The sequence below is a fragment of the Salvelinus fontinalis genome, chromosome 28 (assembly GCF_029448725.1).
Source record: "Salvelinus fontinalis isolate EN_2023a chromosome 28, ASM2944872v1, whole genome shotgun sequence".
NCBI lineage: Eukaryota > Metazoa > Chordata > Actinopteri > Salmoniformes > Salmonidae > Salvelinus > Salvelinus fontinalis.
The window spans coordinates 18,519,274-18,546,854 of record NC_074692.1 but is presented as its reverse complement, the minus strand read 5'-3'; the positions used below and the strand labels follow the sequence as shown (position 1 = coordinate 18,546,854).

Below are 27,581 nucleotides of genomic sequence, written 5' to 3'. Positions count from 1 at the left end.
CTTTTTTAGTGTTGCTGACGAGACGCTGATTGCACCAAGTTGTTGTCTACTACGGGAGCAAATCGGGCAATGAATTACTAGCTGGTAGCTAGAACACCGAAGTAGCTAGATAGGCAGCAAATGATCGAATATAAACCAGGGAGGAGATTCAGGAGTTAACACCAAGAAAGAGCTCTCGATAAACTGGTGAAATAAATGCCTTTACGCTGAAAAATGGGTGGAGATGTGTGTAAATAGAAGCTAGTAACTTAGCAGGCTGTCAGCGCAATTTTCAAAGCCAGATAGGTTTTTTGTTGATGTCATTAGCTAATTGGTTAGCAATAACATTAACTAGAAATGTATAAATCGCTTAACCGTGTCATCTCATTGTGTTGATAGCTAGTTAACTATTTAACTAGCTTGCTATTATGACAGTCGAAACATTGGTAACTAGTTGCGCTTGGAAATCGAACGAGCAGGCTCTTCAAGAGGATAGCTTTAGTTAGCCTAAGTTGGCTACGGTCATTCAATTATCCAAAGCTGATAGTAAACAACGCGTTATTGTGAATAGGTATTGATTGCAAACCAGTCGACACTTGTCTAACATCACCGGGAAATGAAGAAGTTCTTCGATTCACGCCGGGAACTTGTGAGTTCCGGGCCTGGTTCTGGAGCGGGTGGAGGAGGCACTGGGTCCGGCAGCAGCGGTGGCAGTTTCATTGGACGGGTATTCACCATTGGACGGTATCAAGTGACCGTTGATGAAACTGTTGCTGAAGGTGAGGTAACGTTAGAGTAATTGATCTGCTTTTTCATTAATTACATCCAGGCAAGCTAATGTATCACTAAATTGCCCTAACTATCGCTAGTGACAATAATGCTCTTGCTTTGTGTTGGAAACAAGCTTACCCTGACATGACCTCCTACCTATGGTCAGGCATACTGTTAAATTCTGATAACTGAATTCTTGATAACCCCAAGAATATATCTACGCCAATTTATTTCACAATTTGCAAACAAAAACAGCTAGGCTAACTAGATACCATAGGATGGAGGCCATTTCAGGGTAGGCTTGTTTCCAACCCACAGGGAGGGCATGGTCTACAACTGTATCAGCTGTGAGCTCCTCAGACAGCTGTACTGTCACTGCTGGTGTCAGGATTCATTTGGAATGTGCCTACCAGACTGTTAAGAATTATGGAAATCTAAAAACTGGTCAGCCTGCATCCTGAAAGAGATGGGATCTAGGGTGTGGGCGCGGGTGTGAGGAACTTGGAATCTCATCATGAATTACCAACATTATAGGCTGACTTTTCTAACCCCTATTGCTTAAGGCTAGGAGGAACAAGGTTTTCATTTTAAGGCTGATCAGACATATTCCATTCAAAGTATTCCATTCAAAGTCCCAGCTCTCGATGACAAATGGAGAGGGAACCAAACATGAGTTTCTGATGAGGGTATAAATGTTATTTGCTACATTTTTTTATTTATTTTTATTTTACCGTTATTTTACCAGGTAAGTTGACTGAGAACACGTTCTCATTTGCAGCAACGACCTGGGGAATAGTTACAGGGGAGAGGAGGGGGATGAATGAGCCAATTGTAAACTGGGGATTATTAGGTGACCATGATGGTTTGAGGGCCAGATTGGGAATTTAGCTAGGACACCGGGGTTAACACCCCTACTCTTACGATAAGTGCCATGGGATCTTTAATGACCTCAGAGAGTCAGGACACCCGTTTAACGTCCCATCCGAAAGACGGCACCCTACACAGGGCAGTGTCCCCAATCACTGCCCTGGGGCATTGGGATATTTTTTAGACCAGAGGAAAGAGTGCCTCCTACTGGCCCTCCAACACCACTTCCAGCAGCATCTGGTCTCCCATCCAGGGCCTGACCAGGACCAACCCTGCTTAGCTTCAGAAGCAAGCCAGTAGTGGTATGCAGGGTGGTATGCTGCTGGCACATGGGGGAAGTCAACGGGGAGTGGTGAGGCCTATCACTTAATGTTAGCACCTGCTCCACACCATACATTCTCTTTCAGATTAGATTGGGAGTGTTCTGGTGGCTAGCTGCTTGTTTCTGCTCACTGACTGATATGGGTGTGTGTATTTGTCAGTGTTGGTTGGAACATTGATGGGATTCGATTTGCACCCCGGGTGAACCAGGTTAGCGTTGATTGCATTAGTTTTGGAATCGGGCTGCCTCCCGGGAGTGAGCCAGGTGCCCCGTTTTGGCTGACAGCGAAGTTCTCTCAAAATAAATTGGCACAGGTTAACTGCGTGGAGTAATGACTAGGATTCTGTGTTTTCACAAGCAAATGTGATTGCTTTTGATAAAAATGCCTAGTTTGCCTTCCCAATCAAACATATACAGTATACTCCCCTATATCTGAAGGTGTCATAAGTATTTGGACAAATTCACTTATAGTGTATTATATTTATTTCAAAGTTAAGTATTTGGTCCCATATTCCAAGCACGCGATGACTACCTCAAGCTTGTGACTCTACAAACTTGTTGGATGCATTTGCAGTTTGTTTAGGTTATTCCGGATTATGTTGTCCCTAATAGAAATTAATGATAAATAATGTATTGTCATTTTGGAGTCACTTTAAAACTTCTTACAGCTGAAATCCTGTTAACGGGATCGATATGACGACAGCCAGTGAAAGTTTCAGGGCGCCAAATTCAAACAACAGAAATCTCAAAATTAAAATTCCTCAAACATACAAGTATTATACACCATTTTAAAGATAAACTTGTTCTTAATCCCACCACAGTGTCCGATTTCAAAAAGGCGTCACGACGAAAGCATACCATGCGATTATGTTAGGTCAGTACCTAGTCACAGAAAAACACAGCCATTTTTCCAGCCAAAGAGAGGAGTCACAAAAAGCAGAAATAGAGATAAAATGAATCACTAACCTTTGATGATCTTCATCAGATCACACTCATAGGACTTCATGTTACACAATACATGTATGTTTTGTTCGATAAAGTTTATATTTATATCCAAAAATCTCAGTTTACATTGGCGCGTTATGTTCAGTAATGTTTTGCTTCCAAAACATCCGGTGATTTTGCAGAGAGCCACATCAATTTACAGAAATACTCATCAGAAATGTTGATGAAAATACAAGTGTTATACATGGAATTAAAGATATACTTCTCCTTAATACAACCGCTGTGTCAGATTTCAAAAAAGCTTTACAGAAAAAGCACACCATGCAATAATCTGAGTACAGCGCTCAGAGACCAAAACAAGCCATACAGATACCTGCCATGTTGTGGAGTCAACAGAAGTCAGAAATAGCATTATATATATTCACTTACCTTTGATTCACTTACCTTCGGAATGGCCGATTTTCAAGTTTTCATAACAATCAGAAATCAGTATTTTTTGTTTTTGTTTTCCACCTTTGTTTAACTAGGCAAGTCAGTTAAGAACACATTCTTATTTTCAATGATGGCCTCAGAACGGTGGGTTTAACTGCCTTGTTCAGGGGCAGAACGACAGATTTTTACCTTGTCAGCTCAGGGATTCAATCTTGCATCCTTACAGTTAACTAGTCCAACACTCTAACCACCTGCCTTACATTACACTCCACGAGGAGCCTGCCTGTTACGCAAATGCAGTAAGAAGCCAGGGTAAGTTGCTAGCTAGCATTAAACATATCTTATAAAAAACAATCAATCAATCATAATCACTAGTTAACTACACATGGTTGATGATATTACTATTTTATCTAGCGTGTCCTGCGTTGCATATAATCGATGCGGTATGCATTCGCGAAAAAGGACTGTCGTTGCTCCAACGTGTACCTAACCATAAACATTAATGCCTTTCTTTAAATCAATACACAGAAGTATATATTTTTAAACCTGCATATTTAGCTAAAAGAAATCCAGGTTAGCAGGCAATATTAACCAGGTGAAATTGTGTCACTTCTCTTGGGTTCATTGAACGCAGACTAATTTGCCAGAATTTTACGTAATTATGACATAACATTGAAGATTGTGCAATCTAACAGGAATATTTAGACTTATGGATCCCACCCGTTAGATAAAATACGTAACGGTTCCGTATTTCACTGAAAGAATAAACATTTTGTTTGAGATGATAGTTTCCGGATTCGACCATATTAATGACCTAAGGCTCGTATTTCTGTGTGTTATTATGTTATAATTAAGTCTATGATTCGATAGAGCAGTCTGACTGAGCGATGGTAGGCACCAGCAGGCTCGTAAGCATTCATTCAAACAGCACTTTCTTGCGTTTTGCCAGCAGCTCTTCTGTTGTTTATTCCGCTGTTTATGACTTCAAGCCTATCAACTCCCGAGATTAGGCTGGTATAACTTATGTGAAATGGTTAGCGGGGTGCGCGCTAATAGCGTTTCAAACGTCACTCCCTCTGAGACTTGGAGTAGTTGTTCCCCTTGCTCTGCATGGGTAACGTTGCTTCGAGGGTGGCTGTTGTCGATGTGTTCCTGGTTCGAGCTCAGGTAGCGGCGAGGAGAGGGATGGAAGCTATACTGTTACACTGGCAATACTAAAGTGCCTATAAGAACATCCAATAGTCAAAGGTATATGAAATACAAATCGTATAGAGAGAAATGGTCCTATAATTCCTATAATAACTACAACCTAAAACTTCTTACCTGGGAATATTAAAGACTCATGTTAAAAGGAACCACCAGCTTTCATATTTTCTCATGTTCTGAGCAAGGAACTTAAACGTTAGCTTTCTTACATGGCACTTATTGCACTTTTACTTTCTTCTCCAACACTTTGTTTTTGCATTATTTAAACCAAATTGAACATGTTTCATTATTTGAGGCGAAATTGATTTTATTGATGTGTTAAAATAAGTGTTCATTCAGTATTGTTGTAATTGTCATTATTACAAATACATTTTTAAAAAATCGTCCAATTAATCGGTATCGGCTTTTTTTGGTCCTCCAATAATCGGTATCGGCGTTGAAAAATCATAATCGGTCGACCTCTAGTTAGGAGACTGTAAAACGGCAGCCATTCTCTCCGGCGCCATTCTTAACAAAGCTCAATGCGCACACTACAATGCTTTTACTCCTGCTATTTAAAAGAGACAACGGGATACGGCATCGAGAGGGATAGAGAGCAGTTGCTTCATGGGGTATCTCTACCTGAAAATAATGATCTACACGATTGAAAGTTGATATTCGGCAGTCATAAAAGTATGCTTTATTTACTTTGAAGAACTAATAGTGATTTTGGCCGACAGCATAGGCAGCTCTATAGAGATGAGTTGAGTTGGAATTAAATAATAAAGTCATCAAATGAAACAAATGTATTGTACATAACTGAAATATTGTATTAAAGTCATGTGAATAAATGATAGTTAACAGGTGATAAGCAGTAATGACCAGTCACTAGGCCTTCCATCATGAGACTTATGAATTTGTTTTATCCTGTTACAGCATAATAATCTAACCGAACCGACCTCAAAAAGCACTAATAACTCAGCACTACTACATTGTTTACTCTTCTAGACTATTACATCATTAGGCTACTTTGCTCTCCACACCATAGCCCCAGAGCTATGCTCTAGACCAAAGTTATCCAACTCTTAGACCTGGAGCCTGCTGGTTTTCTGTTCTACCTGATAATTAATTGCACTCGCCTGGTGTCTCAGGTCTAAATCGGTCCCTGATTTTAGAGGGGAACAATTAAAAAAATGCACGAACTGGCTTCGAGGTCCAGAGTTGGGTTTGAGGGCTCTAGACAGTATTAGCCCATTGATGGGACAATACTGTCATCTACACCCTCACTGTGTTGTCTAGTCTGCTGAGCCAGATGTTTGTCCCGCACACTGGTGCTCTGCTTTAGGGACAATGCTATGCTGATCCACAAACCATGGTCAAAGTGAATGTGCCATTTTGTCAGCTGAGATGGCCTGCTGCTGAATAATGGATGGACAGAGTATGATTTATTCATCACTGGTATAGATGGGCGCCATCTGTCGGTCCGCATCACGCCTGGTTAAATGCCTGGATCAGAGAATTAGGAATTATAGTACATAAAGTATGATAAATAAAAACATACTATTAAATGATCTCTATGGCCTGGATATCCTCACATTCAGTCCTCCGCAGGCTTAGGACTACTCCTCTATGAAAGTGAGTGTGCTGTTCAGAGGGGACAGTGACACATGGGGGTTGTTGGATGGTACAGTCAATTCAGTGAAACAGCTCAGTATAACATTACATTGATAACTTTCTGTATATTCTCAAACCATGCATGAACAGGCTGCTTTCTAAATGCTGATGTGGTTTACCGGTCTGGGTCCAGTGGTGGAACCAGCTGAGCTGACTTCCTCAAACTGTTCCTGCTCTCCATTTAGAAATTGTGCATTTTGAGAAATTACAGTTGGAATGTTTTTCGAGGGATCATATTTTCTGGCTGTAGATTTGCTCTCCAGTCAGGTTGTTTGTTCAGATGGTTTTGAGGTATTGCTTGGTCACATTTGTAGGAATTTTAAAAGCAGCTTTACCCATGTTCACTCAGCAAACCCAAAACCAGAAAGCATTTAGCTGCAACTAGGCATGTTAATCGCTAATTTGACTGGTCATGCTTATCGGTCTATAGGGTAATTTGACTGGTCATGCTTATCGGTCTATAGGGTAATTTGACTGGTTATGCTTATCGGTCTATAGGGTAATTTGACTGGTCATGCTTATCGGTCTATAGGGTTATTTGACTGGTTATGCTTATCGGTCTATAGGGTAATTTGACTGGTCATGCTTATCGGTCTATAGGGTAATTTGTGGAATTTAAATTGGGGGGTGTGTTAGTTTTCATGCATTCTATTCATCACACATGCACAGCATACAGAGTGTAGTTTGAGGAGCAGAATAGCCTACCACCTGTCAGACAACTCAAGAGTAGCTCCTCAAAAGCCTGTAGGCTACTGGAGTGAAATCTGCTTTTGTAATCCCAGTCATTGTGGAACAAATACCAATTCTAAATGCAATCGCTTGTTAAACTTTGTTGGCCACGATTAAAATAAGCTATTTTTATACCTCAATCTCAACTCGTAATTAAAGTGTGCCTCCCAATCGGGTGTATAGGCCTACCGTTGACTATCAGCGAGTCACCCACCACTTTGCAATGTGAGCTTCAAGCAGTATAATTGTTTGAAACCTGAATGCTTTAATTTACTTCAAATAATGAAGCATGCCTTGCTTCAACGTAGCCCTGTGAAAATCTGTCCGTAGAAACGTAGAGACAATTATTTTATAAGGACTTCCTTATGCCATTAATCAGCTTTTAGCTCCTGTTCTATTGGTTTTCATATCACTTTTCTTTCATTGTCCAAAAGCCAAAGGCACAATCTTAGTCATATTAGCAACCCATCATAGTTGTTGCTATTAAATTCCCCCTCTTTCTAAATTTCTAACAGAGATTTTAATATTTGTCACAGCTGCTCACTAACTGCTGTTTAGAATGGTGTTTTCCATGAATTGCATTTTGGCAAATGTTTAACATGTTTTATTAGCTGCTTCTTTACAGGATTTGCATGTTCAATAATAAGTTATAGCCTTTTGAACTGTAAGACGATAGGCTTGCGATTGGTGCACATTTCCATTAAGCTCTCAATAAAAAATGTCCGGTGCATGCGTAGTAAAATGTCCGATGCATGCGTAGTATCAGAGAGGAAGAGGCAAAGCGAGACGTTTCACTCTTTTCAAAATCTGTCAAAAAAAAGCCCAATGTGTTTCTTTGGGCCTAAGCTTCCCTTTTCCCACACTATATTCAAATGTCAGTATGTGTTCTACAAACGGTGGAATAGGAAAAGTATAATAACACAACTGATGGCAGTAGCTAACTAGCCAGAAAACCTGTGTAGCTAGCAAGCAACGCTAAAGGGATTGCAAATGGCTTAGCATAACTTTAGCCCCCCAAAACAATTGTGGGATGAGTGCTGATGACGTGGCACACCGTATGCACTTTCGGTAGCCTGATTAGCGTCCAGATTGGGGATAAATCCACACACATTGCATCCCTGACCACCTCCTGAAGTGGTAAACTAGATCTGTACACATTCTGACCACAAACTTTTGTTTGTCTAGACGCGTCTTTTCAATGCAATCTTCGTATTCTGATAGCAGAAGTCGCATGTACACTACCGGTCTAATGTTTTAGAACACCTACCCATTCAAGGGTTTTTCTGTATTTGTACTATTTTCTACATTGTAGAATAATAGTGACGACATCAAAACTGTGAAATAACATATGGAATCATGGTACTGTATATTTTTTTGTTGTTGCACATTACAGAGTTTTAGCGGCCCTCATTCCAAATACCCCAAAACCTAAGTAAGCAAATAATAATAATATATTAATTCATGATTTTATAATATTTATTTTATATAGCGCTTTCATTTTACAAATAATCTCAAATACGCTTAAAAACAAAAAGCAAAAGTACTTGTAGTTCTTGGGAGGAACAAAGACATTCAGCAATAGGAACAGTAACCAAAAAAGTGTTAAACAAATAAAATAATTGTATATATTTGAGATTCTTCAAATAGCCACCCTTTGCCTTGATGACAGCTTTGCACACTCTTGACATTATCTCAACCAGCTTCATGAGGTAGTCACCTGGAATGCATTTCAATTAACAGGTGTGCTGCCTTTTAACTTGTGCAATTTCTTTCCTTATTTATGCCTTTGAGCCAATCAGTTGTGTTGTGACAAGGTAGGGGGGTATACAGAAAACAGCGCTATTTGGTAAAATATCAATTCCATAGTATGGCAAGAACAGCTGAAATAAACAAATGGAAACGATAGTCCATCATTACTTGAAGACATGAAGGTCAGTCAAAACTGAACATTTCACGAACTTTGAACGTTTCTTCAAGTGCAATCGCAGAAACTATGGTGAAGCGCTATGGTGAAACTGGCTCTCATAAGGACTGCCACAGGAATGGAAGACCCAGAGTTACCTCTGATGCAGAGGATAAGTTCATTAGAGTTAAAAGCATCAGAAATTGCAGTCCAAATAAATGCTTCACAGAGTCCAAGTAACCGACACATCTCAACATCAACTGTTCAGAGGAGACTGCATGAATCAGGCCTTCATGGTCGAATTGCTGCAAAGAAACCACTTCTAAAGGACACCAATAATAAGAGACTTGCTTGGGCCAAGAAATACATTAGACCGGTGGAAATTTGTCCTTTGGTCTGGAGTCCAAATTAGAATAGAAATAGAAAATAGTACAAATTAAGAAAAACCCTTGAATGACTAGGTGTTCTAAAACTTTTGACCGGTAGTGTAAGTGTAAAGTGTAGACACAACCATATATGACTGGCATTGTCATGGAGGAAGCCTGCCTGCTGCTGCACCCTCACACACACACACAATGCAACCACTGGGGCATGCTAGGAAAATGCAAGGATCAAATTTTAATCTGACTGCCTTTCATTTTTCTATTTACCGATGAGTATCAGCTGGTGCAGCTGGTTTAATATTAATGCCTACTGGAGACAAGACTTTGCCAGTAGAATTGTCTGCTCAATGCAGGATGCAGGGTAATGCATACTCCTCAGTGAGCGTGTTTAGGCTACATGCTGTTACACAAGCTCCATTGCAGTGATGATGACCCTTTGTTTACTGAACTGTATTCAAAAAGTGTTCATTTGTATATGTTTGGTTGAGTGGACAACAACGTATTATGCTGACTGTCATCAGTGTTGGGGGGGGGGGGGGTATTTTGTAGCACTTGTTGTTGACCTGTCCAGTCCAGTAAATCAGTGTGCTGGTGCATGTAACTTAAGAAGGTTGCTAATCCCTCTAAATTCACGCAGGCGCCCGAGATTAGACGGCGCAAACTAGCAGGTGCTTGGCAGGGCAAACCCAACATCAGCTGTGGCAGGAACACACACAAACTCTCTCTGTAGTGTGTACATGTTTGTGTGCTTGCCCTCGCAGTATATTCTGATGTTCAATTTGATTCAGGCACAAAACAAGCTTTGCTGGATACACTATTTTGCATACATTTGCATAAATGTGTTTGAACTTGTTCATATGAGACAGCCTATTTTAAAAAACCTCTCAATGCAGTCAATCTTAAATAAGCACATTGGGGTTTCTTTCAGCCCATATTCCTCATTCTGTCTTTAATACTTAATTAATCACCATAGGACTAAGTATTATGGTGCGGGTATGATGAATAGAAAATACGGAAGGGAGTTGATTTTAGCCTGACCCATGGGTCATACATTTACCAATACCATGTGTACGTATGTAGAATACCATTCTACTGAGTGTACGTACTATTCACTCGAAGCCTCATTGGACAGCAGCAGCACTGACTGAACTGAAGGCTGTGGTGGAAAGCCTCAGATGATCAAACAGACTGATCACGTGGAGGGAGCTGTCCTTGGCTTAGTGATGCGAGGCGAGCTGGATGACTCAGCCCAGGGCATGGCTCTGGCATTCTGGCCTGGGAGAGCACGGGGCTGGCTACCCACAGGCCTCTCTGAGCAGCTGCAGCAGCCTCCTCTAGTAGGACTGACTGTGTTTGTCTGTCCGAGTGAGTAATAAAGATGGAGGCTTGTGTCCGAATGCCCATACTTGCGTCCTAAATAGTAGGCTGTTTGAGTATGTGAAAATAGGAAGTGTTATAGTATGTGCGTTTTAAAAAATCTATTGTGGTTTAAATACCAGGATGTTGTCATTTTGGCTTTTCATCTAGTAGAATTCGCTGCACACTTTTCAGGAATTTAAAATGTATTGGAAGAGGGGTATGCATGTTTTGATAGCTAGATCTCTTTGAGTAAACAACTTGCAAGATAGTGAAGCTTCTGCGGTGGTCTTCAAATGGAAGTCACTTTTGTTCTCATTTAAAATGATCACAACTATTTTAATTGTAACGTTACTTCTTTGGAAACAGATCTGCTGCTTGCCATGCCTTTAGTAAAGCTAGCTACATGCTTTAGTAGGACTCTAAGTTGTGTTAACGAGAGCATCAGCCATAGACTCCCAGTCATTGTGTGATCTGCTAGCATGCTAGTAGATACCCATATATTTAGTCATTGCGCTAATGTTACTTTAACGGCCTTCATACTGGACACAGATACAAAAATGGTATCCACAAGTTCATCTGACTCTGGGGAAGTAAATAAAGGGCCTCATTGCCAACATCCAGAAGTATCCTTTACATTAATTGGTTTTGGTGAAGTCCTTTTGTAAAACCCCAAGTGGATTTCAGTTTTTTCATCAAAAAGTGTTTCTTGTTTGTAATAAATAAATAAAAATTGATACCGGTACATCTACTGTTGGTGTGTTTTTACTTTCAACATTTCAACATAAAAAAATTCACTTCCACGTCTGAGGTATCTTGTTGCAGGTGCATGGTTAAGCAATAAAGCCAGAGGGGGTGTGGTATATGACCAATATACCACGGCTAAGGGACAGCGCAACGCGCTGTGCCATATACCACAAACCCCCGAGTGCCTTATTGGTATTATAAACTGGTTACCAACTTAATTAGAGCAGTAAAAATACATATTAATATTTAATATTAATATATTTTGTCATACCCGTGGTATACGGTCTGATATACCACGGCTGTCAGCCAATCAGCATTCAGAGATCGAACCACACAGTATATAAGTTGAAACAAAAAAGAAACTCGCACACTGATCTTGCTAGTATCACTTTTTTATTGAAGCTTACGTGTCGGCCTCTTGGCCTTCATCAGAGCTTTTTGCTCTACTAAACTAAATAAGCCATCTTTTGATATAATAACTGATTACATTTCAATAGCACTTTTCATAATTTCAAACGCAAACAAACAAGCAATACATCATGAGTAGCAGAGCTATAGTTGGCTAGTTCAACCAATAGAGGCCAAGTCTGAGTGCATGCATCCTCCAAAGATGGAGAGGGACAGTTCCTGGCTTGATCAGAGGAAGTTGATTAGGGAGATGGTTGATGAAGATTGAGTCTGGTAATGATCTTAAAGAGGGCTACTCTGGGAACCAGAGTCTTGTAGCCACTGGACTTCTCCTTCACAATGTATGGCACCCACTTGGGTGATGCCTCATTCGCTCTGGGCGCCAGTAAGCTCACCACACACAGTTCAGAGTAGTAGCCAGTCATCCTCATTATGAGCCCTCTGCTTCAGCACTGCATTCCTCCACTGCATCTCCCATTCCTCTCAAGCTTCAGGTGACTCTTCAGTTCAAACATGCGTGGCCTATGGTACACTCAAGATTACTCAAAATACTTCATTCCAAATGCTAGGTACTTGGCTAATGTTAGCCCAAAACAACAACATGAAAGGTCACTGGGTGGGGCTTCAAACGATCCTGTCCACTTCATATGAAGCCATAACTGCTAAATAGTATGCTGCACTATGCTGTTTAACTTAGTAGCAGGCGAGCCAGATTGTGTACATGGCCAGAGACTTTCTGCAGGTTTGAACTGCTTTAGCTGTGCTAGCAGTAGGAATAGACAAGGAAGCAGGTGTCCAATAAAATGCTCTCAAAGGCTTGATTTGGACCTTGCTTGTTTTACAGACTACAGGTGCTCTGCATTCACATACACAGCCATCTCCCAGTTTGTATTCTGCCCAGGGCATGAAGGCCCCTTTTTTAAAGAATAATCTACAAGATTCATGAGTACAGAGAAGCCTGTTGTCTGGTGCAGGGTGAGGAGCCACTGTGAAGTGTCTGTGTTTATGTTGCGTGTGTGTGGATGCAGAAGATGGGACTCAACGGAGGAGATGTTTTACAGGCTCCTAACCAATTGTGCTATTTTGTGTTTTTTTTCTGCATTATTTGTAACTTATTTTGTACATGTTTCTGCCTCTGTCTCTTATGACTGAAAAGAGCTTCTGTATATCAGAACAGCGATTACTCACCTCGAACTGCACAAAGATGTTTTTCTTTAACGAGTTGGACGCAAATGAATTACTCCAGACACCCGACCAGGCCCAAATCCCCGTCATTCGGCTGAAGAGAAGATGCAGGTCCGGGTGCCTTGTGAGAATTCGTCGACGAGTGGGTAACCCGCCTCTACCATCCGTCCTATTGGCCAATGTGCGATCATTGGAGAATAAACTGGATTCGCTCCGTTCAAGACTATCCTACCAATGGGACATTAACTGTAATGTCTTATATATCACAAATCGTAGCTGAACGACGACAGAGATAATATACAGTTGGCTGGTTTTTCCGTGCATTGGCAAGACAGAGCAGCTGCCTCCGGTAAGACAAGGGGTTGCAGTCTGTCTATTTGCCAATAACAGCTGGTGTGCAAAATCAAATATTAAGAAAGTCTCAAGGTTTTGCTCACCTGAAGTAAAGTATTTCATGATAAGCTGTGGACCACATTATCTACCAAGAGAGTTCTCATCTATATTATTCGTAGCTATCTATTTACCACTACAAACCAATGCTGGCACCAAGACCGCGCTCAACGAGCTGTATAAAGCCATAAGCAAACAAGAAAATGCTCATCCAGAGGTGGTGTTCATAGTGACCGGGGACTTGCAGGGACACTTGAATCCGTTTTACCTCATTTCTACCAACAAGATGGAAAAAACCTCTACACTACCTTTACTCCACACACAGAGATGCAATTTAAAGCTCTCCCTCGCCATCCATTTGGCAAATCTGACCATAATTCTTTCCTTTTGATTCCTGCTTACAAGCAAACACTAAAGCAGGAAGTACCAGTGACTCGCTCAATACGGAAGTGATCAGATGGCGCAGATGTTAAGCTACAGGACTGTTTTGCTACCACAGATTGGAGTATGTTCCAGGACTCATCCGATGGCATTGAGGACTATACCTCATCAGTCACTGTTTTCATCAATAACTGCATCAATGACGTTGTCCACACAGTGACAGTACGCACAGTTGAAGTCGGAAGTTTACATACACCTTAGCCAAATACGTTTAAAACTTTTCACAATTCCTGACAGTTAGTCCTAGTAAAAAATCCCTGTTTTAGGTCAGTTAGGATCACCACTTTATTTTAAGAATGTGAAATGTCAGAATAATAGTAGAGAGAATTATTTATTTCAGATTTTACACAAGCTTTACACAAGCCTTCCACAAGCTTCCCACAATAAGTTGGGTGAATTTCGGCCCAGTCCTCCTGACAGAGCTGGTGTAACTGAGTCAGGTTTGTAGGCCTCCATGCTCACACACGAGTTTTCAGTTCTGCCCACAAGTTTTCTCTAGAATTGAGGTCAGGGCTTTGTGATGGCCACTTCAATACCTTGACTTTGTTGTCCTTAAGCCATTTTGCCACAATTTTGGAAGTATGCTTGGGGTCATTGTCCATTTGGAAGACCCATTTGCGACCAAGCTTTAACTTCCTGACTGATGTCTTGAGATGTTGCTTTGATATATCCACATCATTTTCCTGCCTCATGATGCCATCTATTTTGTGAAGTGCACCAGTCCCTCCTGCAGCAAAGCACCCCCACAACATGATGGTGCCACCCCGTGCTTCACGGTTGGAATGGTGTTCTTCGGCTTGCAAGCATCCCTCTTTTTCCTCAAAACATAATGATGGTCATTATGGCCAAACAGTTCTACTTTTGTTTCATCAGACCCGAGGACATTTCTCCAAAAAGTATGAACTTTGTCCCCATGTGCAGTTGCAAACTGTAGTCTGGCTTTGTTATGGCGGTTTTGGAGCAGTGGCTTCTTCTTTGCTGAGCGGCCTTTCAGGTTATGTTGATATAGGACTCGTTTTACTGTGGATATAGATACTTTTGTACCTGTTTCCTCTAGCATCTTTACAAGGTCCTTTGCTGCTGTTCTGGGATTGATTTGCACTTTTCGCACCACAGTACGTTCATCTCTATGAGACAGAACGAGTCTCCTTCCTGAACGGTATGACGGCTGCGTGGTCCCATGGTGTTTATACTTGCGTACTATTGTTTGTACAGATGAACGTGGTACCTTCAGGCATTTGTAAATTGCTCCCAAGGATGAACCACACTTTTGGAGGTTGACAAAAAAAAAATCCAAAACCATTAAGCGTGCCGACACTACAACTGTGGTAGGCCTGATCACGACAACGATGAGACAGCCTATAGGGAGGAGGTCAAAGTGTGGAAGTGTGGTGCCAGGACAACTTTTCCCTCAACATGATCAAGACAAAGGAGGTGATTTTGGACTACAGGAAAACGAGGGCCGAGCACGCCCACATTCTCATCAACGGGGTTGTAGTGGAGCTTCAAGTTCCTTGGTGTCCACATCACCAACAAACTATCATGGTCCAAACACACCAAGACAGTCGTGAAGTGGGCACGCCAATGACTATTCCCCCTCAGGAGACTGAAAAGATTTGGCATGGGTCCTCCAGACCCTCAAAGTTAAACAGCTGCACCATCAAGAGCATGGTAACTGCTACAGAGGGTAGTGTGTACGGCACAGTACATCACTGGGGCCAAGCTTCCTGCCATCCAGGACCTGTGTACCTGGCAGTGTCAGAGGAAGGCCCTAAAAATTGCCAAAGCCTCCAGCCACCCTAGTCATAGACTGCACGGTACCAGAGGACCAAGTCTAAGTCCAAAAGGCTCCTAAACAACATCTACTCCCAAGCTGAACAGCTAATCAAATGGCTACCCGGACTTTTCGCATTGATTCCCCCCCCCCCCCCCCCCCCCCCTCCCCTCCCCTCCTTTACGCTGCTGCTATTCGCTGTTTATTATTCACTTTACCCCGACCTACATGCAGATCACCGAACATTTCGAATCCCACCGTACCTTCTCCACTATGCAATCTGATTTCTGAGCTGGTCATGGGTGCACCTCAGTCACACTCAATGTCCTAAACGGTATCTTAACCGCCATTGATAAAAGATAGTACTGTGCAACCGTCCTCATCGACTTGGCCAAGGCTTTCGACTTAGCTTCTGAAGTGACTACCTCGCATGGATCATCAACTAAATCTCCGATAGAGTGCAATATGTCAAATCTGAGGGCCTGTTGTCCGGACCTCTGGCAGTCTCTATGGGGATGCCACAGGGTTCAATTCTTGGGCCGACTCTCTTCTCTGTATACATCAATGATGTCGTTCTCGCTGCTGGTTATTCTTTGATCCACCTCTACGCAAACAATACCATTCTGTATACCTCTGGCCCTTTGGACACGGTGTTAACTAACCTCCAGATGAGCTTCAATGCCATACAACTCTCCTTCCGTGGCCTCCAACTGCTCTTAAATGCTAGTAAAACTGAATGCATGCTCTTCAACCACATTCATCTTCTGCACATCTACCATTCCAGTGTTTAATTGCTATATTGTAATTACTTCGCCACCATGGCCTATTTATTGCCTTACCTCCCTTATCTTACCTCATTTGCACTCACTGTATATAGACTTTTTGTTTTCTTTGTTCTACTGTATTATTGACTGTATGTTTTTGTTTATTCCATGTGTAACTCTGTGTTGTTGTATGTGTCGAATTGCTATGCTTTATCTTGGCCAGGTCGCAGTTGCAAATGAGTACTTGTTCTCAACTAACCTACCTGGTTAAATACAGGTAAAATAAATTGTCACAGGTTAAAAAAGGTTGTTTAAGCCTTGAGGCAATTGAGATAAGGATTTTGGATTTATGTGTGTCATTCAAAGGGTGAATGGGAAAGACAAAATATTTAAGTGCCTTTGAACAGGGTATCTCTACTGCTGACTCACCAATGCTCTGTTGAGCCTTCCTTAACCACAGCTTCATCCACCCCTCTGACTGAACACAGATTTCACAGCATTTCTTCCCAGCTAGCTCTGCCACTGTTGATCTGGGGTCATACAGTGTGTGTTTATACCAGAAGTTTATATGACAGAGAGGACGAACGTTGCCAGGGTTGTGTGGTGTGCTGCTATCATGATGAGGTAATGGACAGACTGAAGGAGGCCTGCTCTGCACACCGTCAGCCACTCGGCAGTATCAGCAGCTTTGACTCATCCAGGCTGACTGACCATGACTCAGGGCTAATTCAGTCACTGTTACTGATATTTGTCGAAGCAAAGCACGTCATTTAGCCGTTTGGCTTGAGGGGAACCCAGTGTCACGAATCAAACATTTTTGTAGCTCCATATTTAGCTGGTCTCTTGTTGTGTTTATTGTATTCTCTTACTGTTAGGTTAGCTGAAAACACAGCTGGCCTCAGTGGTGACCTGTGCCACTCAGTCACAGGACAATGCTGAAATCTTTCTCTCTCCAGGAGGCTTTGCCATTGTGTTCCTGGTGCGGACCCACCAGGGGGTCCGCTGTGCCCTGAAGAGAATGTACGTCAACAGCGAGCATGACCTGCATATCTGCAAGCTAGAGATCCAGATCATGGTGAGAACCGGTTCTGGGCTGGAGTTCAGCTCAGTCTGTCACCCAGTCTACCTTATAATGCACAGGCTCTCTGAGACAAATGGGCTTCACAAAGGGGGCAAATCACTGTGTCATTGCTGTAGTGAAGCTGATGTAGAACCACACAGATAACTACACAAATTAAAGAATAGGATTGTGTTTTTATTCTGGAAGAGGTGATATGGGAAAGAGTTGCTGACTATGGAAGGGGAGGGTTGACAAGACTAATTTAAACAAACATATATAGAGAGGGAGGGAGCAGAAGGGTGGGTAGTAACTGAGTCATACATTCTTCACTCCATTAGAGCCTGCTGCTGACTATGTTGATTTGGACATCATGCAGATAAACTCCCCCGCCCCCTTGGGCCTCAGTTCCATAACTGGAGGCCATGCTGTAAGATAACCAGCCCCTGCAGCCACACCCTGGGGGGCATAATTGGGACAGGATGGCTATCATTGTTGGGTCGTTCCACGAAATGGGTGCTTTTTGCGTCCCTTTGATATTTTAAGTAGAAATTATGCACCAATATTGAATTTTAAAAATCCTGTCATATTAAATGAAGTACACTATAATATAGACCACATGAAGACTTCAATACATCAGATTTTTTTTGTATGAATAATGGCTTGCTAAAGTGCCAAAATTCAACATTTTGACATGCCACTTCTAGGAAGATTTCAACTCGCTTAATCCCAAAATGTCTCCAAGTTTCACCATTGTAAAGGCCTATTTATTTTTGCTGCTTTGACAGTCATTTCTGAAGGTTATTATTGCTATTAATGTGATTGGTGATGCATTTACGTCTGTCCCTCATTTTAAAGGCCAACCCTGTTATGCAAACAATGTATTCCTTTAAAATAATGGACCATTCCACCATGTTAAATGATTCACAGCAGGTGACATTGTTTGGGGCCTCTGAACAGCATAGTGGAAAAGGAAGTAAGTCTTGTGTATAATTCCTAATTTTATGAACACCATGTGTTCCCATGCTCTTCACCACATGAGGAGTAATGGCCGATCTTCACCTTAAACCTAAACTGTATTATCGTCAACCCTGTTAGAGGCCCAACGGTAACTTTATCCATTTGATATTATATGGGAGTTTATTTGTAGAAGGGATACTTGATCAATGAGAACAATTGGGATTTATCTCAAACATGTTTTTAAATAAAAGTTAAGCAGTTACATAAGTGTCCGTAACAGGTTTGAAACAGGTTTGAAACCTGTTACGGAACCCATTTTGTGGATCAACCCTATTACTTCCAGCCTTTTGGCAGATCCTTATAATGAGCAAGCAGAAGCAGAATACACTCGGGCAATCCAAAAAACAAACAAAGATCACCATTGTTATGGCAGCCTGTTTGGAACTTGAAACCAAACCAGAGTCCTATGAGGTTCTTTATATTCTTTGTAATATTAACCAATTGTGTGTGTGCATGTGCAGAGGGACCTTGTGGGCCACAGGAACATTGTGGGTTTCCTGGACTCCAGTATAACTGCAGTGGGAGCAGGAGATGTCTGGGAGGTCCTCATCCTCATGGATTTCTGTCGTGGTAATTCTGCCCCTCTTTCCTTATCAATCACTTTCGTAGTTTCATTAGTGTACAAACCTCATACCATTACAGGAGCGTATCTACTTCGTTTCCAAACCCATTGTAAGCCCTCCCTGGTTTGTTGCAGGTGGTCAGGTGGTGAACCTGATGAACCAGCGTCTGCAAACAGGCTTCACTGAGGCAGAGGTGCTGCAGATCTTCTGTGACACCTGCGAGGCTGTGGCCCGCCTCCACCAGTGCAAGATGCCAATCATCCATCGAGATCTCAAGGCACGAGCACTTGTCTTCACACACACACCCTCGGAGTCTACACCCTACTCACACTTGTTCTCTATCTGTTTGTCTTTAATACATGTCCGAGCTGCATATGTGTGTTGCAGCATGAGAAGTGAACCATGAAGTGTATAAATATGTTACACACCATTCAATGAGCAACTCAGGAGTCACCTGTCTCAGGAGTCATCTGTGTGTCTATCTCCTCTGCAGGTGGAGAATATCCTGCTCCATGACCGGGGACACTACGTGCTGTGTGACTTTGGTAGCGCCACCAACCGCTTCCAGGACCCTCAGACAGAGGGCATTCCACTGGTGGAGGAGGAAATCAAGAAGTGAGTGATTCTGAAGAGCTTCACCTCAGCTGAAATACTGAATTCATGGGTGTGGTTTGATAGTTTTAGTCTAGTGAACCAACAAGTACAACAGGTTGGGATGTTGTGGATTTACTTTGCCATTTGAAGTCCTTCCTAAATGAGTATGCTCCCTTCCCATCTTAAGGTACACTACTCTGTCATACCGAGCCCCAGAGATGATCAACCTTTACAATGGCATGGTCATCACTACAAAGGCAGACATCTGGGTGAGTTGGCATACTGCTGAATCGCCATGAGAGATTATGACTGGTTTCTCTCCACTATAGAGTTATGTTGGCGTGATGCCAAGTACAGTGTAACTGACTTGCTGGGTTGCAAGTTTGAGGTAATAGAAGGTGTGCTGATGTCCACGGTGCTGTCTCTACAGGCTATGGGCTGCCTACTGTATAAACTGTGCTACTTCACGCTGCCATTTGGGGAGAGCCAGGTGGCCATCTGTGACGGCAGCTTCACTATACCAGACAACTCCCGCTATTCACCGGACATGCACTGCCTCATCAGTGAGTAGCCATCCTCCCTGTCAACTCCTACTGACTGGTCCATGCATTTGTATGTAAGAGAGTTGTCTTTCTGGCTCTGTCTTTCTCTCTGTGCCCCTTCTCGATTACACAGTGCAAGTCCTTTAGTCCACAGAGAGAAATAAACAGTGCATTCGGAAAGTATTCAAATCAAATGTTATTTGTCACATACACATGGTTAGCAGATGTTAATGCGAGTGTAGCGAAATGCTTGTGCTTCTAGTTCCGACAATGCAGTAATAACCAACGAGTAATCTAACCTAAGAATTTCACAACAACCACCGTATACACACAAGGGTAAAGGAATGAAGAATAAAAATATATGAATGAGTGATGGTACAGAACGGCATAGGCAAGATGCAGTAGATGGTATCGAGTACAGTATATACATATGAGATGAGTAATGTAGGTTATGTAAACATTATATGAAGTGGCATTGTTTCAAGTGGCTAGTGATACATTTTTTTCCATCAATTTGTATATTATTAAAGTGGCTGGAGTTGTCAGTATGTTGGCAGCAGCCACTCAATGTTAGTGGTGGCTGTTTAACAGTCTGATGGCCTTGAGATAGAAGCTGTTTTCAGTCTCTCGGTCCCTGCTTTGATGCACCTGTACTGACCTCGCCTTCTGGATGATAGCGGGGTGAACAGGCAGTGGCTCGGGTGGTTGTTGTCCTTGATGATCTTTTTGGCCTTCCTGTGACATAGGGTGGTGTAGGTGTCCTGGAGGGCAGGTAGTTTGCCCCCGGTGATGCGTTGTGCAGACATCACTAACCTCTGGAGAGCCTTACGGTTGTGGGCGGAGCAGTTGCCGTACCAGGTGGTGATACAGCCCGACAGGATGCTCTCGATTGTGCATCTGTAAAAGTTTGTGAGTGCTTTTGGTGACAAGCCAAATTTCTTCAGCTTCTGTGTCTGTGTGGGTGGACCAATTCAGTTTGTCCGTGATGTGTATGCCGAGGAACTTAAAACTTACTACCCTCTCCACTACTGTCCCGTCGATGCTCCCTTTACTGTTTCCTGAAGTCCACGCTCATTTCCTTTATTTTGTTGACGTTGAGTGTGAGGTTATGGCGGGGTTAGGGCGGGGTCGAGACCCAGGGTCTCGAGCTCGATGACATGTTTGGAGGGTACTATGGTGTTAAATGCTGAGCTGTAGTCGATGAACAGCATTCTCACAAAGGTATTCCTCTTGTCCAGATGGGTTAGGGCAGTGTGCAGTGTGGTTGCGATTGCGTCGTCTGTGGACCTATTGGGGCGGTAAGCAAATTGGTAGGGTGGAGGTGATATGGTCCTTGACTAGTCTCTCAAAGCACTTCATGATGACGGAAGTGAGTGCTACGGGACGGTAGTCGTTTAGCTCAGTTACCTAAGCTTTCTTGGGAACAGGAACAATGGTGGCCCTCTTGAAGCATGTGGGAACAGCAGACTGGGATAAGGATTGATTGAATATGTCCGTAAACACACCAGCCAGCTGGTCTGCGCATGCTCTGAGGACGCAACTGGGGATGCCGTCTGGGCCTGCAGCCTTGCGAGGGTTAACACGTTTAAATGTTTTACTCACGTCGGCTGCAGTGAAGGAGAGTCCGCAGGTTTTGGTAGCGGGCCATGTCAGTGGCACTGTGTTGTCCTCAAAGCGAGCAAAGAAGTTGTTTAGTCTGTCTGGAAGCAAGACATCCTGGTCCGCGACGGGGCTGGTTTTCTTTTTGTAATCCGTGATTGACTGTAGACCCTGCCACATACCTCTCGTGTCTGAGCCGTTGAATTGCGACTCTACTTTGTCTCTATACTGACACTTAGCTTGTTTGATTGCCTTGCGGAGGGAATAGCTACACTGTTTGTATTCGGTCATGTTTCCGGTCACCTTGCCCTGATTATAAGCAGTGGTTCGCACTTTCAGTTTTGCGCGAATGCTGCCATCAATCCACGGTTTCTGGTTTGGGAATATTTTAATAGTTGCTGTGGGTACGACATCGCTGATGCACTTGCTAATAAACTCGCTCACCGAATCAGCGTATTCGTATCTCTCTGTACTTTGCTGCTTTCATCTTTCCCTCGATTCTGACTAGTCTCCCAGTCAGTATGTTGCCACCACCATACTTCACCGTAGTGATGGTGCCAGGTTTCTTCCAGATGTGACGCTTCGCATTCAGGCCAAAGTGTTCATTCTTTGTTTCATTAGACCAGAGAATCTTGTTTCTCATGGTCTGAGAGTCCTTTAGGTGCCTTTTGGCAAACTTTAAGCGGGCTGTAATGTGCCTTGTACTGAGTGGCGGCTTTTGTCTGGCCACTCTACCATAGGCTTGATTGGTGGAGTGCTGCAGAGATGGTTGTCCTTCTGGAAGGTTCTCCCATCTCCACGGAGGAACTCTAGAGCTCTGTCAGAGTGACCATCGGGTTCTTGGTCACCTTCCTGACCAAGGCCCTTCTCCTCCGATTGCTCAGTTTGGCTGGGCGGCCAGCTCTAGGAAGAGTCTTGGTGGTTCCAAACATCTTCCATTTAAGGATGGTGGAGGCCACTGTGTTCTTGGGGAGTTTCAATGCTGCAGAAATGTTTTGGTACCCTTCCCCAGATCTGTGCCTCGACACAATCCTGTCTCGGAACTAATGGCTTGGTTTTTGCTCTGACATACACTGACAACTGTGGGACCTTTATTTTGATAGGTGTGTGCCTTTCCAAATCATGTCGAATCAATTGAAGTTACTACATATGGACTCCAATCACGTTGTAGAAACATCTCAAGGATGATCAATGGAAACAGGATGCACCTGAGCTCAATTTCGCGTCACATAGCAAAGGGTCTGAATACTAATGTAAATAAAGTATTTCTGTTTTTATATTTAATAAATGTGCACATTTCTCTAAAAAACTGTTTTTGCTTTGTCATTATGGGTTATTGTGAGTAGATTTAGGGGGGGGGGGGGGGGGTGATTATTTAATCAATTAATCAAGGCTGTAACATAATAAAATGTGGAAAAAGTCAGGGTCTGAATACTTTCCGAATGCACTGTTGCAGTATCATAATTACCAACCATGTTTTCTTCCATTCATCAGGATACATGCTGGAGCCTGACCCAGAGAAGAGACCAGATATCTACCAAGTGTCCTACTTCTCCTTCAGGCTGGCCCGTATCGAATGCCCCATCCAGAACATACATGTAAGTCATCTCACCATCAGTAATGACAACAGGACTAGAAAATCTCCCCGGATACGAAGGTTACAACCAAATAATTCAAAGGGCAAAAATGTAGAGGAACTTTTAACTTTATTTGAATTGTTACCTTGCCCTCCAAATGCCAGGTGTAATGTTATTTAATTTCAAATGTAAGAAGCTTCCACATTTTACTATGAAGTTTTATTCATGTCTAATCTTTTTGGAAAGCAACATATGTCTAGTGAAAAATGCCAGAGGATGGGGGAACAAGGAGCTTTGTGGTTGTTGCCAGTTGGCTGCCCTCTGTCCCCCAGGCCCCTTTGCTTTGCATTGATTGAGCAATGTCAGCACTCAATCATCTGACATAGCACATTTCAGACGTCATTCCCAGGGGACATTCAAGGTTGATTCATGGAATCTTTAACTGATCATGACATTGCTGCAGTCATGTCATGTGGAAGTTTTAATGATAAAGGGTTTTTGTTGCCTCGCTGTGACAAAAGGAAAACCATTACACTAGAAATCTGAGTGAAGCTGATTGATTACAATTGAGTAGTATATCTAAGCATACTACTGAAACTCTTCTCACCTTCACAGAACTCTCCCATTCCTTCAAAACTCCCTGAACCAATCAGAGCCAGCGAAGCTGTGGCCAAAAAGAGTCAATCCAAAGCCAGGTAAGTAAGGAGCATGAGAAACAGGGCTTTTTTATAGATACAGATGTAAAGCTCCGGCAAAGGATAATCTGGCCTGCCCTTCCTCTCCCCTCCCAGGCTCTCAGACCCTGTCCCCACAATGGAGACGTCCATCGCGCCCCGTTCACGCCCCAAAGCTGGAGGGGCACAGTCCATAGGCATCCTGCCCATCCAGCCGGCCCTCACCCCACGCAAGAGACCCAACATGGCTGCAGGAGGGCCCCAGCCCATAGGTACGCATTAACTACCCTCTGTACCTGCTTTGTTTCTCAGTCAAAGCTTGAACCACAAGGACCTGATGATGTGGTGAGCAGAGAGGTGAGGCCTGCTAGCAGGGGAAGTCTCTTATCCTGTAACAAAACACTCACCAAGATAGACACCCTGTATTGAGCTTGATGTATTGAACTGTTCCAAGTGTTTGGCTGACATAACATGGCCTTGTAATCCCAGTGGTTCAATTTGTCCGTCCGGACAAGGCTTTAATAGTCTATTAATGAGCCCTTGGTGACACCCGTAGTCTCTCTGAGCCCTTCTGCCCATCTGCTTGTATAGAGACAGATAGTAGCTGCAAGCTTGTCTGTTTTAGTCAATTGTTATCAATGTCACCCTTACATGACAAGCATCTTTTCCCCTGTACTACAGGTGTTTTAGGCACCGCCCAGCCTGCAGTTGCTGTCCAATTAGTCCAGCAGGCCACACCCCCACTGGCTCAGACCGCCCCTTCGCAGCCCATGGCCACGCCCCAGCATCAGCAGGGTCTCTTCATGAAGCAGCAGGCTGCAGCCTTCTTCAGCCCACAGCAGCAGACCAACCAGGTGGGCATATTACCTTGTGTTTGGGATTCTTAATATATCAGAGTATCTTTTTACCATTTGCCAATAATATTAAGTCATTTGTATTTTATGTATCCGTTTATTGCCTTCTTAACTTATGATATTTCTATGTGGAGTGCACTTTTAGCAGGACCTCTGAATGACCTTGTGGTTTTGAATGAAATTGAATCAAACTGAATAACTTTATTGACTTTACACGAACTCTCATCTGATCTGTTCATTAAAATACACTGACATGTCATGTTTAACAAAAATCCAACTGCAAAAATGACAACTTTCACGAAAAACTCAGGGAACAGAATAGTATTTACATGTGGTGAACTGGTTTGCACTTGGCAGAGCAATAATTCATCCCAAACTGGGCAAAATGAGACAGTAGGAAGTGTTTCTCCCACCGTCTTATCCCTAAGCAGCATCAGTTGGTGCAGACCCTCTACAAACAACAACAGCAGCAGCCTCCCATGCCGATCCTCCAGGGCTCTGTGGCTGTGCAGCTCAAAGCTAATCCTGTGGCTGCAATTGCTCCTCTGCAAAAGCAGCCAGCTGGCCCTGCAGCAGACCCCCCCTCCCCCCAATCAGCAGCACCCCCCTCCCCCCAATCAGCAGCAACCCCTCAGCTTGCAGCCCCTGGACCTGCAGCCACAGGACCTGCACTTGACTGACTCTGAGCCCACAGTAACCCCCCTCCCCTCTGGCAGCCTGCTGGTCTGTGGGACAGGGAGGGCTAACAGGCCCATCCCCTCTGGCAGCCTGCTGGTCTGTGGGACAGGGAGGGCTAACAGGTCCATCCCCTCTGGCAGTCTGCTGCCTTGTGGGACAGGGAGGGCTAACAGGCCCATCCCCTCTGGCAGCCTGCTGGTCTGTGGGACAGGGAGGGCTAACAGGTCCATCCCCTCTGGCAGCCTGCTGGTCTGTGGGACAGGGAGGGCTAACAGGTCCATCCCCTCTGGCAGCCTGCTGGTCTGTAGGACAGGGAGGGCTAACAGGTCCATCCCCTCTGGCAGCCTGCTGGTCTGTGGGACAGGGAGGGCTAACAGGCCCTGACTCTCTCTGTCTGGGGCCTTAGAATCTAGCTAATCACCTAACACTGAAGACAGCCATTTCATGCTTTGCATAGTGATCAAATAGAATCAAACCAAAAAGATAGGATTCAGAAGCTGTCTAGTTGCTTTTCCTTTCACTGTAGTTATAATGTTTCAAGTTGTCATGAAACGTCTGTCACTGGAACCTGTCAACACTCAGTTCTGTCTCCTTTAGGATGTATTGTTCTAAATCCAATATGAATCAATAACATCCTGAAAACCATCCTTTGGAATTTTGCCACTAATTAACCATGTCTTTTCACTAACCAATAGAATAGCTAATCAACTTGAATCAGCCTGTAATTTTCTTCCTTCTCCCACTGATATTGATATTTGGTGTGATATTTTCCTTATCTCCATATTAGACCCTTTCTCTCACTCTCTCCTCCCAGCATCTGGCTCCTGGACGTGGGCTCCACAAGGTTGGCTCCCTGACGCCCCCCTCCTCCCCAAAGATGCCCCCCCGAGGCAGTCACAGACGCATCCTGAGCGACGTCACCCACAGTGCTGTGTTTGGGGTCCCAGTCAGCAAGTCAACCCAGCTACTGCAGGCGGCTGCAGCCGAGGCCAGCCTCAACAAGTCCAAGTGAGCTGAATTAACCCATCTCAATGAACTGAGGAAGCGAGAGAGAGGGAGCGAGCGAGAGAGAGGGAGCGAGCGAGAGAGAGGGAGCGAGCGAGCGAGAGGGAGCGAGCGAGCGAGAGGGAGCGAGCGAGCGAGAGGGAGCGAGCGAGCGAGAGGGAGCGAGCGAGAGGGAGCGAGCGAGCGAGAGGGAGCGAGCGAGCGGGAGGGAGCGAGCGAGCGGGAGGGAGCGAGCGAGCGGGAGGGAGCGAGCGAGCGAGAGGGAGCGAGCGAGCGAGAGGGAGCGAGCGAGCGAGAGGGAGCGAGCGAGCGAGAGGGAGCGAGCGAGCGAGAGGGAGCGAGCGAGCGAGAGGGAGAGGGAGCGAGCGAGCGAGCGAGAGGGAGCGAGCGAGCGAGAGGGAGCGAGCGAGCGAGAGGGAGCGAGCGAGCGAGAGGGAGCGAGCGAGCGAGAGGGAGCGAGCGAGCGAGAGGGAGCGAGCGAGCGAGAGGGAGCGAGCGAGCGAGAGGGAGCGAGCGAGCGAGAGGGAGCGAGCGAGCGAGCGAGAGGGAGCGAGCGAGCGAGAGGGAGCGAGCGAGCGAGAGGGAGCGAGCGAGCGAGAGGGAGCGAGCGAGCGAGAGGGAGCGAGCGAGCGAGCGAGCGAGAGGGAGCGAGGGAGCGAGAGGGAGCGAGCGAGCGAGAGGGAGCGAGCGAGCGAGAGGGAGCGAGCGAGGGAGAGGGAGCGAGCGAGCGAGAGGGAGCGAGAGAGGGAGCGAGCGAGAGGGAGAGAGGGAGCGAGCGAGAGGGAGAGAGGGAGCGAGAGAGAGAGAGGGAGCGAGAGAGAGAGAGGGAGCGAGAGAGAGGGAGAGAGGGAGCGAGCGAGAGGGAGAGAGGGAGCGAGCGAGAGGGAGAGAGGGAGCGAGCGAGAGGGAGAGAGGGAGCGAGCGAGAGGGAGAGAGGGAGCGAGCGAGAGGGAGAGAGGGAGCGAGCGAGAGGGAGAGAGGGAGAGAGAGAGAGGGAGAGAGAGAGAGGGAGAGAGGGAGCGAGCGAGAGGGAGAGAGGGAGCGAGAGAGAGGGAGAGAGGGAGCGAGCGAGCGAGAGAGAGGGAGCGAGCGAGAGAGAGGGAGCGAGCGAGAGAGAGGGAGCGAGCGAGAGAGAGGGAGCGAGAGGGAGAGAGGGAGCGAGA

The 27,581-nt window shown here is 44.5% G+C and overlaps 1 protein-coding gene across 1 annotated transcript; it reads left to right on the top strand.

Moving 5' to 3' along the window:
- Window positions 1-26,421, top strand: LOC129826309 (AP2-associated protein kinase 1-like; the record flags this gene model as incomplete). The annotated part of the gene is given in 12 exon segments (XM_055886884.1): window positions 1-758; window positions 17,212-17,330; window positions 18,794-18,902; window positions 19,030-19,172; window positions 19,389-19,510; window positions 19,677-19,758; window positions 19,920-20,052; window positions 23,125-23,228; window positions 23,823-23,902; window positions 23,999-24,153; window positions 24,563-24,735; window positions 26,228-26,421. Coding segments are annotated over 12 exon segments (1,577 nt in total), but the record flags the coding sequence as incomplete, so codon positions are not given.
- Between the last annotated feature and the right edge of the window lie 1,160 nt (window positions 26,422-27,581).